At 40.0% G+C, this 21,079-nt stretch overlaps 1 protein-coding gene across 2 annotated transcripts in view; it reads right to left on the minus strand.

The window, feature by feature from the left end:
* Positions 1 to 16,226, minus strand: part of LOC124153454 (lachesin-like) — an 810,730-nt gene extending 794,504 nt beyond the window's left edge. For both annotated transcript variants that reach the window (XM_046526611.1, XM_046526610.1), the window contains exon 1: positions 15,017 to 16,226. In XM_046526611.1, the coding sequence (XP_046382567.1) occupies positions 15,017 to 15,083 (67 nt within the window). In that variant the 5' untranslated portion in view covers positions 15,084 to 16,226. The remainder of the gene's footprint in view (positions 1 to 15,016) is intronic.
* Between the last annotated feature and the right edge of the window lie 4,853 nt (positions 16,227 to 21,079).

Here is a 21,079-nt window from a genome sequence, read left to right on the forward strand (position 1 = left end):
TTTCAGGGAATAGGAAATAAATAAATACAAACCATTTGCGTCTCCACAGAGAGCGAATGACGCATCTTGGACGACAAAACTGACAATAATGGCATTAATTAAAGTTGGAAATCGTTATTCCTATTGTATCAACTTTGAATACCTACCTTACTGATGACCAGCGTAAGATTTATTCATCGCACCCGTAACTTCATATCAAACTGGTGATTGGTAGACAGGTACGATCCCGAATTCCCTTGAAGGGGGGTTAGCACTAATTGTAAGTCCATTAGGCACTCCGACTGCCATGGTTATCAAGCGCATTATCTCGTCCAGCCACAGACCATAATCCTCACTCAACCATAACATTCATCCCCGAGGCGGGATTCGAACAGATAACCTTCGGGTACCCACGCCAGCGTGTAACAAACCTCACTGCCACGGAAATGTGCTCTGATTAGAGGCACTATAGGGGGAACAATTATTTGGCCGATTGGCTGATGGGCTGATTGGTCATTGGCAAATGGGAGCGAAGAGTAACGTCATAGGCGCCGCCAGGGTTAGGCGGATAGCTAAACCTACGCAAAAATAACCTCCGAAAGAGTGGAGAGACTTTTGTACACGCCATCACGATGCGATTGCGTGTACAAAAGTATTCCCTCAATAAAAGGCGCCAAAGGGACCACAGTAAATTCTACTTAATAAAGAACGAGGAAATAATTGACGTAACCTCAGTAGTGCCATCGATATGCGACACGATTCCTGTAGCCCACCAAATATAGCGCGAAATATTCACCAAATATTAAGCCCTTAATATTCCTTTGATAGAGCATGGTAGTCTAAATTGGCTTTTAGACACCCGCCATTAGACCCAATTAGTTTAATATGCAAGAAGCAAACACATTAATCAATCATGTTTTCCAGTTGGAGACTTCCGACGAAATGGTATATGATCCACGGGAGCCAAGTTTTGGATGGGGGTATCCCTCTTCAGTGGCCATCTCTATGGCTAAACCACTGGACCATCACGAGCATGAAGAGGGGAGTGAGTGAGAGGGATGGTTGTGGAAATTGGAGGGCTATCTGCCCCGGGGGTTGTTGCGCGGGGGTAAGTACGCACGGCGAGGTAGGGGCGGCGAGGAAACGTATGGGGTGGGAGGGAAGCGACGGAATAGCAAGCATTGCCCTCGGGGTAGGACCCGAGACGATGGAGGGGGGTTAAGGGGGATGCTCACGTATTAAGTTTTATATTTCCACGGACACCCATCCCATCAAATAACTGCGTGGTTGGGGGAGAAAGGCAAATGATAGTTATTACCATATTACAAGCTACCGTTCGTTCCTCCCGATCCGTAACATTTGATTTTGCGCATAGACGATTAGTTAGCCAGTCGAAATTTCAACCAAAAGATCGGCTGGGATACGTAAGATTGGAGATCATACCAAACTGAGCCTGAGGCGTTTGGATTTCACGTATTGAGGTAAAAAGGCTATTTTCCGAGCCAACACACATTGCAGGAATTTTTGTTAGGGTGCTCAAAAGCTTCAACTGATTCTTGAAAACGGGACCCTACAGTTAATAGCCAAACGCTAAAAACACCGGACTTCCATGCTCCTTTATTGACGTTGATTTTTTAGTTGATTTTACATTATGTTTTTAGTGGAATATGGTGCCTGGATAAAAATACTGATATTTACCCGGGATTAAAACCTGTAAATCTTTACGACGATTTGTGAATAAAAAAAATTTCATATGGATAAAATGCTTAAAAAATTCGCATGACTTTGATAAATTTATGAATTACCTTCGTGTGTTTTATTACTCGAACCGAAAGCGTCTTACCAAAATGCTGATGGCCAGGAATGTTCACGTATTCGCACAACGATAGGTAGTTATTTAGATCCACGGACTTCCATGCCTATTAAGTACATTGAGATGTTCAAGCACAGACAATATTCCTCACACAATCACGACAATAATCCCTGAGGAGGGAGTCGAACGGGAAACCTATGGGTGACCAGGGAGAGGCGCATGAGAATGGGATGGAAAGATGCGGGGCACAAGCGTATTACGTTTTTTTCCAGCTTCTTTTACACCCACCCCCTTAAATACAAGTCGTGGTAGAGAGAGGAAGGCAAATGATAGTTATTACCATATTACAAGCTACCGTTCGTTCCTCCCGATCCGCCTCTACACATACATACATAATATCTCCCCGAATCCATCTCTTAGCGGTAGGGACTATCCCTTCCTTGACCGCGCGAATGCCTCTAGGGTACCAAGGGCACAAGCGAGCGGGTGCTTTAATGGCCGCTATGCGCGGGTGCTTGGGCAAAGGCCCGCTGCCTGAGAGCGAAGAGAGGGAGGACCTCAAGATGAGGGGGGGTCTGGGAGAGACCAAGATTCCTTGAGATGGGCTCTCTCTTTTCTTCCGCGTCGGAAGGCCATGGTTAATGATCCGTGCCTTTTAGGAGAGTACGCGGAGAAAGATAGTGATGGCTTTCCTCGTATCTTCATTTTTTTCGCCTCGGGTTCACTAAATGCTTTCTCCGAGGGGAGCAAAATTTCTAAACGGGAGCAATCTTTTGGGCAGATTGGTGTCTAAGATATTTTTTTGTGGCGGCCTTAAAAGGCAAATATTTGTAGCGATACATTTCGCCTCGATAGGGAAAGTACTAAGGGAGAATTTTTTAACTTGCTCAGTCGACTACATATTTCACCACTTCCACTAGATATACTGGTTTATAACGATGAAAGAAGGTAATCAGATCCATAGAAAGATTAGGCGAAAGATATCACACTTCGCAGGCTTAATAAGGGCTAAATTCTGTAATACTTTCAGTAATGCAAAAAAATGATTCATTGCTATCACCCTTAAAATATGAAAGATCAATTTCCAACGCAGCCTTCGTCATTAAGTAAGTAGTGATCAGTGGCTAGATAAAGACTAGGTATTTATTCAAATCCTACTCTATTACTCATCGCTGAAATGATCATAGATAATGCTAATGGTCAGATCAAAAGGTGATACATTTCAATCCCTTAAGTTAGATAAAAACAATTCAGTATCAATATTCTTAAACAATATTTCATCGGAATTGCAAATTTTTTTTTTTTTTGAAAATATTTTGAGAACAATAACACGGTAAAATTTACCTGTAAAATTGGCAAAGCAATTTAGTGTCATCGTGAAGAGAATACTGGGAAAATGTAGCAAGAAGTAAATACGGGCATAGAAGTAAACACGGGCGTGAGAAAGTATCAGGTGTAAAGGAAAGAGAGTTAAAACGAAGATATCGGCTCATAATATATGGTAGAAGATCTTCAAGTCTACTTTTCTACTTAGCTACTATAACATCACCGATTTCTCTCAGCGGCTCAGGAGAAAAGTTTTTTATCTTTTTCCTTCCCAACACCGACATTATTTCCTAGTTTTCCATCACTCGAAATAGATTTAAACCATAAATAACTCCACTATAACAATGAAGTGCTTAAAATTATGTAACACATCTTATAATAATGAAGCCCAAGAAACAATAAAGAAATCAAAAATATCTAATTTAGCCTTACTACATGCATTAATTTTTTGAATAAAAGAATATTCGAGTAAGTGCAAGGTACAATTTCAACAATCGGATTGTTCATTAACTAATTAAAATCAGATGAACTTAGGTGGAGGGCAAGCCAGAAAAAAATACAAGTTAAATATTTACCCCTCCTAAAAAGCAATTAATATTAATTTTCCACGTATTTGCGGTTTCTTTTGTGCGGCATTAAACCAGACCTTTCAACTCTCTCCATCCCCAAAGGCAAAAAAGGCTTCCTCAAATACTAGGCACCTTGAATTGCCGGAAATAATAACCGTACGTTCTACATTCGATTATTCCCAAAAGATAAATGCTTGATAATTCCAATTGCGAGAAGATACTCTCCGATTGAAATCGTTCACGTTTTCGAAGTGATTCAACATATAGTTCAGTAGTTTTAAAAATTAAGGTTACTCCTAGATAGCACTCAGCATCTCCCCCGATACTTTAAAGAACGCATGTTGGACCAATTCCATTACAAAAAATTACTTTAGAAGGATACATTTGTGGTTAAGTTTCTAGAACTAGGTACGTCTAAGCAGCAAAGGGCAATAAAATATGAGCATTATGTTTGAAAAGCGTATCTTTATCTTTACTCAAGAAAATTGCAGCGCGAAATATTATAAAAAAGAGGCTCTTTTAGAATATGTTCTTATTCATAGATTCAATTAAAGTCACTATGCAACATGCTGAAATGACTTAAAATGTTCAGAATAATTTGTGGAAAACCTTGAAAATTCACCACTGCCTACATTTCATTAATGTAAAATTCCTACCACGTACCAGTATAAAAAAGCATAGGGAAATATTGATCCATATTTCATTTCTTCAGGAATAGTATTTTAATGATAATAATTTAATTTAGGCAATACTCAAAGTTAGAACAATATCTTAAGTATTCAAAAGTACACTACTGACTTTTAAATTATTATTGATTTGTGAAAATAAATGTATAATGTGCACATAAAATCCACACGAAAGAATATTATATTGCTTCGAAAACGTCCATCAATCATGAAAACGTAACTTTTTCACTGCTTAAATGAAGATCCTCGACTCCCCGGCTCGCTGCGGGTAACATTAAAATGAGCTACGAATAAATTTCAGGTTGGACATGCACTTCCACGGCAGGTATTTCTGCTCTTCCCAATGTTTATAATTACCACAGCTGCCTTTGAAAAATACGAACGTGTCCGTTTTTACGGCCTCGAACGACGGGGCACACACGCTGGGGGGGGGGGGGGGGGGGAGGGATGACGCTTAGAATGAACGCCTCTCATTCCGCGGCTCGATCTAACTGACAAGCAAAATACGTGCGCACCGCGTGACCCACCAAGACTGCAAGCAGTCCCCCTTATCGAAAACGGAAGTAAGGCGACCTCCTCTCGTCTATCCTCGCTTTTATGTTTACGCGCACCGCACGCTCGCAAGTTTATTCAAACACACATACTAGTACGCGAATGGCGTTTCACTCCAGGCATGTCCAAAGTATACGTACCTTTGACTACGGCGCCTCGGGCCACGGAAAGATTTCTCACTCGGGCTAAGTTCAGTGGAGTCCACCTAAGGGGCCCGTAGGCCTGGCCTCGGCAGCTTCAACTCATTTGGGGTCCATCCGACTGGAACAGCACTGCGGCGCACCGACGCTAAAGGCAGGTCGGGAAGCCAACGGCTCCGGCCGCGCGTCCTTCAGCCGCATCAGCGTCCGTCAAAGGGGACCGTTGGCGCGGAGACGCGATATCCAAGTCCCGAGGCGAGCTTAAACTCCTCGACTCATTTGAGCGAACTTCGAGCCCAGTTGAGGTCAGACTATCTTCCACGAGCGCTATGAAATCATTTAAAGGAGGCGACAGGGGTTCGATTCTACGCACACATTTACTAATGTGCTCTTCATACTCATATCGATAGAAAAAATCGGGAAAAACATCTTAGCTTCATTATTTCCCTTCAATAAAATTTTAATCAAACTGCCAAACTTTTAGAAGCTGAATATGTCCGGTAAAAATTTATTTGCCAATATATGCACTTTCTTCAAAGTGGAAAATGATATTACTAATATAATGGCTATCGATAAGTTTTAAGAGAATCTAAAATTCAAAAAAGCCTCATAAAAAGTTCGTATGCACACATTTTTGAAACCTTTTCGATATTTTCCATGCTGCCATTCTCTTGCTATCAAAGTAATTAGCAAACTTGGGTCTCCTGAATGCTATAGTGACCTCCAAACGCAATCCTTAAACTTTCAATTTGTCATTTGTTTCCGCTAAAGTCATAAGACCTTAATAGCTTTTCGTAGCATTGATAAAACGAAATAACAGTTCTTACCACCGTCTGTTTTTACGCTTCTATTCAATCTTGTATCGCCAGTTTCATCAAAACCTATCATCAAGATGAAAAGCAGTCTTAATAATTAACGTATTTACCCATTCCTTTTGAACTTCATCATCATAAAGTTCATCATTAAAATATTACATACACATTTAGTTTCCAAAAAGCTTTAAATCGTGAGTACCTTATATTTAAGTGCACATTTCATATTGATTTGCATTTCCATTTATTGTCATGAAGAGAAGCAATCATAATATACAAGACGATCGATCTTATCTAAAGCACCTATTAACAGCAATTACATTCTTTACCAAAGACTAGCAGTATTGCCTTTCCTCGAGGCAAAATGGAACTTATGGCCCTATTAACCCACCATTCTCGAAGCTATCCCTTTGGGGCGAGGTCTTTCCACATTTAGTCTACGAATTAGCGCATATAAACCCTTCCATCCATTTTACGTAAGACCCTTGAGCGATTTCGTGAGGATATCATCTACCCTAATTGCCTTTACTGCCTTCATTTCGCTTATTACATTTCCTTTACCCACGCTTTCCTTGACCCATTATACTCTTCACCGGATCGACCTTACCACAATACTGTAATCTTTTAGCCAAAAATCTTTGTTGCTATTCTTACTATCAAAATGAATATCTACTCCTAATTTCCTATAACCAAACAATATTGCAGTAACTTAAGCGTTGTAAAAGAATTCAATCTACACCTTACTCTTTTTCCTTTTAAAATCCTCCTATTTCAATGAATATAATTAACATCAATTTTCCCACCACGTAAAGCCATATTTTATTGAACGTTGAAATAAACAACATCAGACCAGCAACACATTAGAAGTGATGCAAGGACGATATTGATCATCCTAAATTCAATATAATCACGCAGTATAATTACGGCATTTGAACAAATTGAAATTCCTCCAGAGCATTATTATTGAATTCCTCCTGAATGAAATATTATAAAATTGAAACGAAAATTACCGCGCTCAATTACATAAACCAATTAAGAGCGCATTCCGATGAGTGCAGATTGACATAGATGTTGAAAATTCACCTGAATAGTGCGTTACCTTCCGATTAATTCTTTACGCTGACCACCATCATCCACAATTACTGGTCTGCAGTAAAATGTGTTCAATTTATAACCTTTAATCCTGTTTTCCATATTTTATCCTCTTCCAACTTACGAAAAATAGATCCTAATACTTGCGATAGTATTCTTACAGATACATACATTATAAGATTAAAGACATCAATTTGTGCATTGAAATCACGTATAGAAACATCCGCAAAAAGATACGAAGAAAATATTTTAAGTGATTGAGAACATTCAAAATTTTCAAAATGATATAGGGACGATATCGAATTGATAAAAAATCAGGACTCTGCCAGCTATGCTTTGTCATATACTGATGTTTATAAATAAAGTAATAGGTAAATTTTACCAACGAAAATGAGCAAAAAATAAGTGATAATTGTTTCAAAATTTAATCAAAAACTTTTTTATTATTAGAAAACAAACAAAATGTAATCATTAATAAAAATTAATACTACTGTACAAGATCCGAGGCCTGATGAAATAATACATAAAACACCTTTCCATGAATTTACTCCTATGATACATATAGGTACCTACTTCTATTGCGTCAGAAAATAATTAAAACTTTATTCACGACCAACCGTACATCAAGTCAGTCATAGTCAGATTCATTTTTATAGTAGTGCTGTAACGGCTTGCAAACTGATGTCAGTCGTAATCATAGGATAGATATAAAAAATAAGTTTAATAGGCAGTGGATACCAATGCATTGCAAAAGAAGGAAAACAAATGTCATCTCGAGTATGCTGCTTTAGGACTAAACGTCTGCGATAATCAAAGGAGCAATGTCATTAACAGCGATATACGCGACAGCTGAAGTAAATAATCTCTAAAATTCCATGGGACATTTACCTCACCAATGAACAATCCCATCTCCTGAATTTCAAGGGATTGCAGAAGATAACGAAAGAGATTCATTACTACTCCGCGTATCGCACGCTTTTGAAACATCCGAGGCGATTTAAACGCCTTCATTTCGAGCGTCTACAGACGAATCCATCTGGAAACTAATGCGGCCGCACTGCCTCAAGCGAAAATTTATGAACAACCTCTTTTGCTACTGCCGCCGCCGTACGCCGTAATAGCGCACTCACTTGGCAAACGTGGTCTTAAATTGAATTCTCATTGCATCATAAAATACATTAAACGTATGATCCGAGCTGTAATGAAATGGGAATGAAGGCATTTTCACTGAGCTGTGGCTTTTTTTTTAGAATGCTTCCATTATATTATGCATCTTCATTATTGTCATCGTAGTGGGAATGAAGAAAAGGAAGGATCTATCAATACACGTAACGTTAGGAGGTTCGTAATTACATATTTTTGGTATTTTCTCGGCAAGCTATGTATCTCCCTCTTGCTTTGCTTCTCCTGCACGTCGTTTAGGATGGATCCACTCCTGCGATCTTTGTGTGAAGTTTTGGATTTCATGCCAATTTCAACTCATCTTGGTTTTGATGTAGGTACGAAATATTAAATTCATATCAATGGGCACGTAGCATTTGTCCATGAAGCCATCGACAGGCACAGTCGGGCATTTCAATCGGTATTTAACAAAGGTAATTTTGTAAATTTTCACTGAAATGGCGGACTTACTTCATTAACACAAATGATTCACTGATACAAAGATAGTATCTTTGGTTTTGAGAAATTCATAGCAATAAGAACAAGCTGACAGAAAAAAATCGTAGTGAATGCATAAACTTTACAATGTCATATCCTAATATATGATACGAAACACTATAAATCCATGATATTATGAGCTATTCCCCTCAATTCAATAAATCTCGGGCTAAGGATTCTCCACTTCTTAATAAATCGTGACATTATGATTAAGTAAACTTTACTACCGAAATAAAACCATTTATTTAGACACACAACAGCATTAATATGGAGAAATAACTTAAAATAGGGTTTAACTAGCTGGACTGAGCTTCTTGCTCCATAAGGAGCTTACTTATGACGCAAATCTTTCTTTAAATATAATTTTTCTAACTACTGCCATGCTAAGCAGCGATCGCGACGCAACTCAGCGGACTAATATCCATGGACACGGAATAAAAATCCAAATATTTCAAAGCATTTCCGTTGTTCTCTGATCCGTTTGCACCGACAATACCTTTACAATGGCCAATCCTCACGCCTCTTGACACAAGTTTCCCCTCACACTCGATCGGGAACGCCAAAAAGGATTATCTTTGAAAAAATAAAACCTTTCCACTGCTCAAGAATGCACGGGGGTGAGGGGAATTTTAAAATTACTCTCCCACGCAGCTACCACTACAGCGAGCCACGACTTCCGAAATATATTTCATTATCCGGGCACGAGCTCAAAGAAAACTTATGAAAGCGAGAAGGAGATGAGCCCTGAGTATAAAAAAGAACGGAATCAAGAGAGCGTAAAGAATAGCTGAAGAATGAGATCGGGAAGGGGAGGAAGAGGTTAGGGGTATGAGCGGGGGAGTGAGTGGGGATCGTCAATCATAATTTCGGAAATCCTATCTTGGACCCCTAAAACGACCCCTCCTAATTCTTTCACCCGCTCCACCCCTTTACTTCCAATCCGACCAATCTCCTCGGACCGTAAATAACTAAAAGCTTCGACTTATAACCCGGTACCGACGGCAGGTGTACCTGTAAGTAGCAGATAAAAAAAATGCAATGCCCAGGATGGGTCGAGGAGGGGGAGGATAGAAGTTAAAAACAACGCGTTGGATCAGGCATTAGGGCCGCCTCCTCGGGGCGTAATAGGCTGGCTAAACACGGGGCCCGGAGGGGCACGGGATGCTTTTTATGCCCTCAAGGGGGCCTCTTATCTCTCACCGGTCGTTATCTTTCACGAGGGAGACCCGATGAATCCCATCGCGACCCCGACGAAAAAAAGAATATGAAAAGAAGTGAAAATATTGGAGGGAATCGTAAATTTGGGAGACTCCACGGAGAAGGCGGGAGCGTAGTGGCGTAGAGGAAAGCAGGGACGGACCTGAAACGAAACGAAAATGTTTCGATTCGACCCGGAGCGAAACGAAAATACGAGGCCTAAGTTAACTTTTGTTCCTGCACGAAATTAAAATCACCAAGGAGTTTAGTTTCGACTCGCGACGAAACTTTACTCCCGGGAACAAAATTAAATTAATCGAAATCCCGCTGTTCATCGTTAAGTTTCGATCCCAGAATTTGAGTGGAGGAGGATAAGCGATAATAGTTTAGACTCATTTCATTTCATATAGAGGCTAAAATATTGAGCTTAAAAATCGAATGGCCGATTTACGTTCACCGCTCTCCTGTTAGTGGTAAAAATATGAGAGCCCTTTGCATCTACTGGCGGTAGGCCGAACCTCTACTTCATTCAACTATACTTCGTACTCGGTACGTGGGTCAAAACTAAACTGTTCGACGGTGAAGCACGTGGTCCTTCCGGTGTGAAACATTATCTACGTTTCGTTTCGTCCCAAATTTTTAGTTTAGTTTCGACTCGAAGAAATTTTGACTCCGATTTCGTTTCGACCCTGAGTTTAGCTCCCCGGGTTTAAATCCATTTCGTTTGTGCATTTCGCTTCTGGGAATGAAACTATTGAAATTTTACTGGTTTTCACTTTCGTTTAGTCTCCTATGCCATCCTTGGAAGAAAGACAGCGCTAAGCTCCCAACCAGAAAGTACCGAGTTCCTGTGCTGCGAAAATACCTTAAATGCTTAAACTAAGAGTTGGATGTTATTTTTCCAATTTTTTTATATTTGCGGGGATTTATAAGACTAACATGGAAAGGAGACTATCCCAAGCCTTGCAAAAGAGCAGTCAAAAATGAATATGGTTAAAAAATACCGTGTAGGAATTAATATCTCCAAAGAAGCAAATAGCATATTATTGCAATCGTAAAACTCGTCAAAAAGTCATAAAAACGATTCGAGCAAGAGAAAATTACGAAGGTTAAACACGTGTTAATGCAATACGCCAATGATTTTGTACAGAGTCGCCATTATCGAATGTGCAAATCTCTCAAATACGATACCGTATATGCATTCCACTGGTAGAAAATATTTATTCACATTCAAAATAGGCATTTTCACTCATATAACACTGACTTCAGTCATCGAAACGCGTTTTGCGAATAATATTTTCGAGCAAGTGAAAATACTATGCACTGGTATTTTTTGTTTCATTACTCTGACAGAACACTGCGTCTAAATTCAACTAGGGAAAAAACTGACTCACATGAAGGGTTTCCATGCTCCTAACTTTTTCACACTAACAAACTTTTTGCGAACGAATTCATCTACAGCTGGGCTTGTTACGTACCCATTGTAAAACTTCCATTACTTTAATTTCACTGTGAGTACTAGCATTGGCATGAGAGATCTTTGAAGTTTACGCTACCCTTCCATCGGTTTTCACGACTAGGGCTTCAAGCTCGGATTCGGAAGGAGCATGGGGCAGTCCCGGGGAAGGGACACGGTCCTCCAGGGAGGGGCCGGGTCACTGCGGGTTCGACTCAAAAGGTGACGCAGCGTGAGCGTCAATTCTAATTCATCAAACTAGAGGGTTGGTTATCACCAAACATACTAAATCCATCACTCTGAACGGTTGCTGGATGAATGTTTTCTTGTTATGTTTTCACTGAATGCTTCAGCTTCATATGCGCCTTACCGATAGCCTTCCAATAAAAAATAACCAATTGTTCTACAAGCCTTTTCCCGCTGCCCACACTACCTACCTCCCTAAGACTCGGATAATCATTTCCAACGCAGACACTCTTTTTTACTCCAAGTTTTGAAAACCACACCACTCTCCTGCATTTTAATACTCCGCCATAGGCAACAGAACACCTCCATATCTTTAAGCATTCGTAAAGCAAATATATACAGATAACATGGATTAGCACAGACAGTACCTGGCCAGCGCGAGCTTGAAATTCATTCATTCCAGTCTAATGTTACTTCAATTTCTCAAAGATAAACTCTTCACTAAAGATAAACTATACCTATTCATGAAGGATCTCAATGACTTTAGCAACATTCAGAGAAACTAAAATTTTTCATGCTTGAGAAAATCTTACTTTTTCTCGAAGGATCATAAATTTTTTATTCTTCAGAAAGATGTAAACCGAATAATCATTAAATAAAATTTAAATAATTCCAACTTCGACTATTCATCGAAAAAGCTTATAGGTGCAAAAATATTATGCAGCATAGGTTAAAAAACCGGAGAGCATTAAGGAAATCCGTAATCTATTCCTAGATTCGAAGTTTCATTTGCCCATGTGATTTATCGTACAAGATAACCCGATGAAACTAGAATCATTCATAAAGAAACTCAATACGCTAAGGGTTTAACAGAGCTGGAGTACCGGAGGAGTAGGAGGGAGAGAACTTTAGAAACGTGAACATTTCTGGTAAATAGAAAACGATTTCATTGTGTCTCAATGCTCTGAATTCGACTGCAATCACGTTTTCTCTAAATACGTAGAGATGGCATTCCTACAAAAAAACCATATTTCTCGAATTCCCGGGCAGGAAACACGGACGGTGCTCAGGTTTCGCGGTTTATGTCTCCTTCCGTCGCTCTAACGGCATACATTCATTATAAGGACCTCTCTTCACTACGTTCCGGTCAATTTTTAATTTCAGGCTTTCAAGTTCCGTCCCCTCAAATGCGCATCCTGGCATTATGTCTGAAGGGTTCCGGGCGAAGAGAGAGGGTCCAAGAGGTCGGAACCCAAATATTAAAAAATATATATATATTATATATGAAGTCACAAGATGAGACGAGACGCAAGGAAAAAAATCGGGGCAAGACGAAAGCCTATAACGTTTCCTATCCCTACCTACCATTCCAATCGAAAAGGGTTTTCTGGATACGCTGAATAGGTTAGATACTTCCTTAATCTGAAAATTAAGATTTTTCGGCGATTCATTTCAGCGGCAGCCAAAAATAAGTTGGACATATTTACTTCCGAACGCATTCCTTCCTAAAAGTTGTTGTTATTGAGCAAATTGTCAATGCCCCTAGGTTAATAAGTTAATTAAGCCAGATATAAAAACAAAGAAGCAGCAAATACGAATTCGTTCAAAAAGTTCCTCTTCCTATTTATTCACAGGTTAGAGAGCACCTACAGAGAAGTATAAATTTCGTCATTCCTGGAAATGTGAGCATGTGTAATCATCTGCAATGAATATTTACCATCAATTGAATGTGGTTTGGCGTAATAATAAGACGAAAAGCAACGAATTCTAGCGGATTTTCTGTTTGAAAGCCATAGAGAATACGATGAAAATATTAAAACACTCAACACGCCCAGTGTTTATCCCACATTATCCCAGCGATCATTTTTAACTAAGTGAGCAGTTAATCTAAATATAGAACTCCTGAAAACTATACCTTTACGGAACTTCTTAATTTGGTCCCAAAAAAATCATTGGAGCCTTATGTCAATGCTCTCGAACTCACTTTGGAGAGAAAAACGGCACTGAATTAAGACAGAACCCGAAACAGAAGGGTGCCGGTGTCAGCACAAAGACTCCAGCTCGCATTATTGTGGGATGGCGATTAATTGCGTTCATGGTTTGTAATATTCTGGCCGCCAAGCTCCGCCTTAAAGTCGAGGAGGCAACGCGGAGGGAAAATGACTGGAGCGCCTGGCTGAGGAAGATTATGACGGCGCAAATCTCCAGTCATCTCGGGGAATGACACTGCGGAGGAACATAAATTACCGGGATCTGCTCCAACGCTGTCCCTAAATCGGACCCAATATTCATGAATTCTGCCTTAATTTCCGCGTACGGATGCCCGATTTTGGTTTATTGTCCTTTGCACAAAACTCTGCCGAACATATGTGAGCACGGGCATTCTATGCTGGAGCCGTGGGGCGAACGGTCCTATTCCGAAACGCAATCAAAGCCAGACAATAAATGCGATTCAGCGCAGGCGAGCAAGTTTTTGTCCCGGTAATTATCTTCGCCGTTCGCCCGAGTTCAATTCGGGTAGAATCCAGGGCATTGCTCAGGACCGAAATGACCCACATGGGATCCGATCACTCTTTCTTCTTCTCTCTCCGAGGTAAATCTGGAATAAAGTGCCAATTGAAACCGCTGATGAGCAATTGCGCATTTCGAGGAGCATTTAACTCGAAAATGTTCGCGCTTTGATCCTGAATTCACAAATTGCGACGGGGAGACCGTATCTCAGGAAACTTGGTGATTACGTCCTAACGAGATACGTTTCCTTCAACTCTGGTGACTTCTCCGAAAATCGAAACATCGCCAAATTTTAACCACCGTTAAATTAAAAAAAAATTTTTTTTTAATAATGTGAACCGTAAACTCCTTGATAAGAATATATTGTCAAGTTAAGTATTTTGCGAACGACGCAGTTTTTTTATGTCAATGCTACAGGTTTTGATCACGGTAACTCAACACATACGCCTCCCAAAAACAAAAGTAAAAGAAAAAATTATAAAAAAAGATGTGATTTTAAGCATAAAACCCGTAGTCCACACTAGCGGCAAGTTTAAGTCTCCATAGCGAGCGTATTTACTTCCTTTATTCACACCCCTTGATACGCACAAGCAGCATGAAAAGGATAATATTTTGAAACTCAAATCAATTTGCCAATGCAACTGACCTAACCTTCCTCAAAACGGTCAATGCCGGCCTGACCCCCAAATAACCTGGTTTATTCAAATATTTATTCACCACAAGCCACGTTCATCGACGACCTTTTCACGACCATGGTGTTTGTTATGGAACCATGCTTTAACGCAAAATTAATGCGGAGAGCCAATTCAAGCGAAACAAGGTTCATACTTCACAAGAGAGGGAGGCTGACAATGAGTGGGTTCCTAGAGGTGAAAACTTCTTCAATTTTAAAATTCTCGTTAATATTACCGTGAGGACAGCAATAGGGATTCCGGAGGAATTATTCCACACTAATGGCTGAGAGTCCCAGACTGGGGACGAAAACCACGCACTTAGTCGCGACGATCAAGGAATGTAAAAGAAATGAAAGGCACTCACCCCATGAAAACGCCGATCCGTACGCTAGGAAGACGTGAGACAGGACGATGCACTGTAAAATACCCATTATTATCGACGCCACCGTGAGGCCGTTTTCTTGACAGGTTGATGGAAAATGTTCACTCTGCCACCTCTTCGTTAAAACTCGTCCACCACACCCGGAGAATAATCTAGTGTGGCAAGTCCAACCACGCAGGCACCCAAGATCTAATGGTAATGCAGCGACAACGGACTATCTGCCCGTGGTCCTTCCCGGACTGAAGCAGGCGATGAGGATGGTACGGCCTTCCACGGGCCGCCTTCCTGGGCGAAAGCGACGACCGACACCTCGGCGGTGGTGGTGGGGATCCTCGGCGGAGAGTTGACCGGGAGCTTGCCGGTGACTGGGCGGGCGGCGTCGGACTCGCAGAGCCTCCGCCAACTGGGTGGGAGAAGCCAAGGAGGGTCCAGTGGGAACCGCGGTTGACGATACCGGGCAGCGGCTCCTCCTCCGGGGTTATGCGCCAGGAGCAGAACGGCAACGGGGGAGTGAATACGTTCCAGGAGCAGGGATTAAAAAGGGAAAGACACGCACAAGAGGAAGATGTCCGAAATGAAAGTCGACGACACGAAGGCAGCAAGTAGAATGGGGATGAACTGCCACGAGTGGATACTCCAAACAAAAATTCTCTTCCAGCAGAAGGGGTTTCCGATGGGAACTAAGTCTCTTTGTTATTTTCCCTTCGACTATCCTACCGAATCATCACACCCAGACACTAAACTTTCGGAAGATTCCGCGGCACTTTTGAAGAAAAGAAGAGAAAAAAACTTCAGACCTGGCCCGAACCACTTTGAGTCCTACAAGCCTCTGTCGCTGAAAAGCGATGATCACCTTGGATTGAGAGGATTTTCACCGAGAAAAAAAAATGGGGTCAATCGGTGGCAATTGAGTAAAAAAACTAATGTCAAAACACAAGGGAAATTTAAATAGATCTTCAAAATTGTAGAGAAAAAAAATATTATGTCCCACACAGAAGTATGAGACCTTGATAAGACCCTTGAGCAGTATCAAGGGCAATGGTGCACTCAAAGCCTGATAGAGCCTTTAGGTTTAACACCGACTCCGCGCGATCGTTAGCGAGATGCCAGGAGAACAGCTGACGAGAGCGCTCGCGCTGAAGCAGAGGACGACCGACCGGCTCACGGAGCAGGTTGCGACTGACGACGAATCGCCCGCCAACGGCGAGCCAGCGCCACCCTCGGTCGGAGCGAGCAACGAATCTTCCCAAAGCTCGCTGAGGGGCCCCCCCTCTGCCGGAGGAACGAGACCCCAAGCTCTGGCGGAGGAAAAGCTATGCGGGAGCTCGGCGAAGCAGCAGCCTCACATTGCCTGGCCGACAGCGCTCGGGGGAAGTCGCGCAGGCATCCGTCCCTTCCTCGGATCCAAAAGAGAGCGCAGGGGACCATCGGAAAATATCAGATACAAAACTCAGCCTCAACCATGGATAACAGTCATATTTACGATAGCAATGAAAGATCAACATCAGCATATGACTTTGCATTAACGAGTAAGAAAAGCCGTGGACAAAATAACACGAGTTCATGGATAAAAGATGACACTTTTCCACAAATGTATTGAGCAACTTAACTAACGGGCTAATTTACTCGTAAATTCCAAATTGACCAAACATCACGCTAAATTTCACCAAGTTATGTCTTGTTTTTTTCTTCTGTGAACGCCAAAATTGAGCCATGGGCTCCGGACTTTCACGCCAAGTGATCCCAGTGGATTATTGTTTTTCTATAAATTGTCCCTAACTTCAGTTTCTTGTTTGAACATTAAATTAAATCTTAAAAAATTAAAAGTCCGCCAAGAATTCATGACTTCATCATCATAACAATGCAGCTTAAGACCACGGACATTGGATGGAATTCGCTATTATGTCAATTATTTCTGCGCCCAAGATCAAACTTGAATACTTCATCGATGAATACACCATCACAAGGCAACAGATTATAGTAGGGGAATAAATTACCAATACATTTGTTTTAAATAACTAACTGCTCTCAAACTTGAGAGCTCCAGTTAATCAAAAATTAATTCTGATTTAATTTTATCTCATCATCAATTTTGAGAATTGACAACTGACCGTAACATATTAAGTTACCAAAGCGTTATTTTTTATCTTTATTATTTTGTACAATGGTAATTTTTGATTGCTGATTCATAGCTTTAAATCCTAGGCAAGTTAGGAAACGAAATTTTTCCCAGGCAGCAAGTAAGGATTTTTATAGCCATTGGAGAACATAATAATCCTTGCTCTGAACTTCAAAATGCATCGATAATGCTGGCAATAATGAAATCAATTATAAAAATTCAAATGCAAATTTGGTTCATACATTTCATCAAGCCGCAGTTTTTCATTTTACATACAGTACATATTTTTCACTTGGAGTTTTCCACTATCCGTCGAGATATTGAAAAACGTAATTCCATCGCGCGATAAAAATTAAGTAGGGAGATTGATTAATGACCGTTCGGTGACGTGGCGCGCAAAAATCCCATCTACATAAATATCAAATCAAATATGTGAACCGGAGGCGAGAGAAACGTTGAAAGCGAATCATGAAAAAGCTTGGAAAACAGTACTTTCTACGTTGATTGATTTGACGGTACATATTCCTTCAATTTTCTTCAGCTGAGCCAAGTTGAAAGTAATAGACTTATCCAAGCCTAAAATTATAATAATAAAAATCTACACCAATTTTGGAAGCACTGCACTGGCAAAATAATTAAGTAATATTATATTAGTATTACTCGAGGTCGTTACAAAATAAACAATATGGAATAGAATTTCATGTAGGTATATTGAATTCTCCTCTATTTTAAATTTATGCTTAAAGTAAAATATGGTGCTCTTTTAGGCATGGTATAGTTTTTGCATGTCAGAACCGTCAATAAATACCCAAAATTTAAATTTTGGGCATTTATTTGATTGTCGATATTGTAAACAGTGTACTTGAGAATGGCGCCTCAGCGTCGACATGCGTCGTACCAATACATTATTTTCCAGTGAAAAGTTACCAGGGTTGTGTATTTTCATTTCACTGTAAATTTCATTCATTCTTAAATGAAAATTTGTCTCTTTGATTAAAATGTAATTATATCAGAGTAAAAAAGTAAAACGAACAGGAAAATGTACAAGTAGTGCTATAATAACTTCAATGCTGATGTTAAAATAAATTCCCACAACCTAGAACACACTGAAATAATCAAGATATGCTGCGACTGGAAGGGAATTATTTCATTAAAAATACTAATAAAAATCAAATATAATTCTGCTTGAACGTGGTTGACAACCATTACCCTGAAAAGCTACAGTCTAGTTAAAAGCAAGTTAGTTTCTATTTGTCACACATTTCCGAGGCCTACAAAGGATGAAAATATATTTAATAATAGATTTATTATTAAAAGAAGTTATTAAGTGATTGTAACATAAAACACGCTTCCCGCTATAAAAGACCGAAATTTCTTCTGCAGTATTAACTCAAAATCATTTTTTTCGAACTTCCGTGATAAGGGGGCTTCAATGATGCTTTTGGCCGACTACAAAAGTCTTGTGATCTGTTCAGAGATTGATAAGGCTTAATCGACAAAAACTGCCATATTACGAACTGGCCCTCGTTAGGACATAATTTTTCCTTTCAAGGCACCTCGGTCTCCCAATGTATCGCACACCATGACGTACTGACATGATCATGGTTTCCGGGATTCCACCGCGTTGTTTGGTGCATAATGACGACAGTTACGCCGCCAATCCCCTCAGTATCTACGGAGTGAGATGCAGTATGGACCTGTGCATAGTATACGCCGAAATGGTGGTAGTAGCGGTTGTTTTTCACTCAGATGTGATCTGATTTCCTGGAGTCGTACTATCCGAAATGTTAATCAAAGCAAACAGGCAATCTGAGCAAACCCGAGTGAAAAATGACCGCTAAAACTACTTCTTCTGCTTTTTGCATCATTCGACGTTATTGTCATCACACATCAAATAACGTGGTCGAATGCCGGAAACCGTGACCACAACTACTACTCATTGATAAAGCCTTTGCATGAATGTGATATCCCGAATTCACCGAGAAAACCTTACGATCCGCAGATTTTCCCTTTTTTTACAAAGGGCACTCCGCTCAAAAAATGCCTGACATGACATCTCCTACTTATCCCAGAAGCACTGAATGACTTTTGCTCTTCTGACAAAAACGCAGGTTCTACTTGGCATATCTCATGTAAGCGAACACGATGAAAAACACTGACTAAGCTGCCATCAGCTGAAAAAAGGGTCCAAATTCTAAATTTATAGGTAAAACGGATACTCCTAAAAGTAATCACACCAAGCATCATCCAATTCTATGAGATGAGAATGGAGGTTAAGTACCAGCAAATAATCAGCATTATCCTATAATCTTTTTTCGGGGACTGCATTGTTTCCTTACTAACGCAACGCATGCTCAAGGTTTCGTCTCTTGTGGCTTTAAAAGTTAATTATTGGCGCATCTGGAGCAATGGCACAAAAGTATGAAATTTTTCACAAGAATATCATACGAATGAATCAGTAAATATATAATAAATAATTGCGGTAGAACAGTATATTGTGATAACTTGATAGGTAAAATTTTTCTTAGATTTTGTACTCCAAGCTTTCTTTCATGGAATTAACTTGCTACTAGGTGACTACATTTGGTTGGTTCAGTGTGAAAAGGATACGTTTTAGCAATGCAAATAACATTCTAAAGTGTATCCATGAAGGCAAGTCAAAATAATAAAAAAGAGGTATTTCTATCCCCAAATAGATGTTTAATATCAAATAGACCAGTACGATTGACCAACATCTCATATAGACAAGCGTAACTTTTGATTGCATATACAGCTTGAAAGCGGTAAATAAAGGTTGCAAATATCAGCGATAGGGGCATATGCATCAATTTCTCGACCAGCTGCTCGGGTTGACACCATCAAAATGTATTGAATATGGCAATACTTCAAACCAGTTTTTCCTTATTTGCGATATATTTCCCTTTCTGTGCCGTCATTGCTAAAACATGATATATTATCTTCATGGTTTTCCCTGAAGATTACAGTGTAAAATAGAAAACCTATAAATGCTTTCAATTCTACGAAATTTAAATCTTGAAGTGGCTATTTGATAGTTTGGTCGGATTTCTCTAACTTTCAAATAGTGTGAAAAACAATTTTATTAAGCATTTCTTTGGTAAAAAAATGCTACCGTATATCTAGTGAAGAAGACAAAAGAATCATCTCATTACTACATGCTGGCTTTATACCTGGTGTTTCCTGCATTATATTATGCTTTTAAGTTCTAGATCACGGAGACTGGGACACTTGACCAACGAAAGCTATTCCTACCGAAATAATTCTTCTTCCCTGGTCTCTATCGAATATCAGATAAACGTTCAACACCTTCTGATTAAAACTATTGATATTGACTTAAGCTTCAGGAAACAATATTGTGGAATTATGAATACCGTTTGACGCATTCGGAATCGGAGGCACTTTCTTACAAAACATTATCAAGCCCAATATTAGACTCAATATCGCTATATTCGTCATTCGGTAAGTTTTCTTCGTCTGACAAATCGTGCTCCAACTAATACACGATAGCATCATCATTTAGGGCCATTTTAAATAAATAACCAATGAAAAATAAATAGCTATATAGAGAAAAATCACATAACCACCTAACATAGGTCTCTCAGACCTGAGGAAGAAGCTTTTTTTTCTTACCTGTGACAAACGCGCGCACGTCCTACCCCGGAGAGCGGTTGCACGACACTGAGGGGAGATAGGAAAAGGTACAAGATCGAACAAGTCAATGCGAAACTAGGGCGCCGAATATTTACGATTATTAAATCGCTGAGGTCTGTGAGAACAAAGCTATGTGGTTAAGGGTTAATAATTTCACCGGAGGTGGCTGACATTTTTGTAATTTAGGATACCAACGTAGATTGAGGTATATAAGAAAAACGTCAGCAGGCAGAGATTCTTCCGGTTTCCCTTCCGCG

This window comes from Ischnura elegans, chromosome 2 (assembly GCF_921293095.1).
Source record: "Ischnura elegans chromosome 2, ioIscEleg1.1, whole genome shotgun sequence".
Classification (NCBI taxonomy): domain Eukaryota; kingdom Metazoa; phylum Arthropoda; class Insecta; order Odonata; family Coenagrionidae; genus Ischnura; species Ischnura elegans.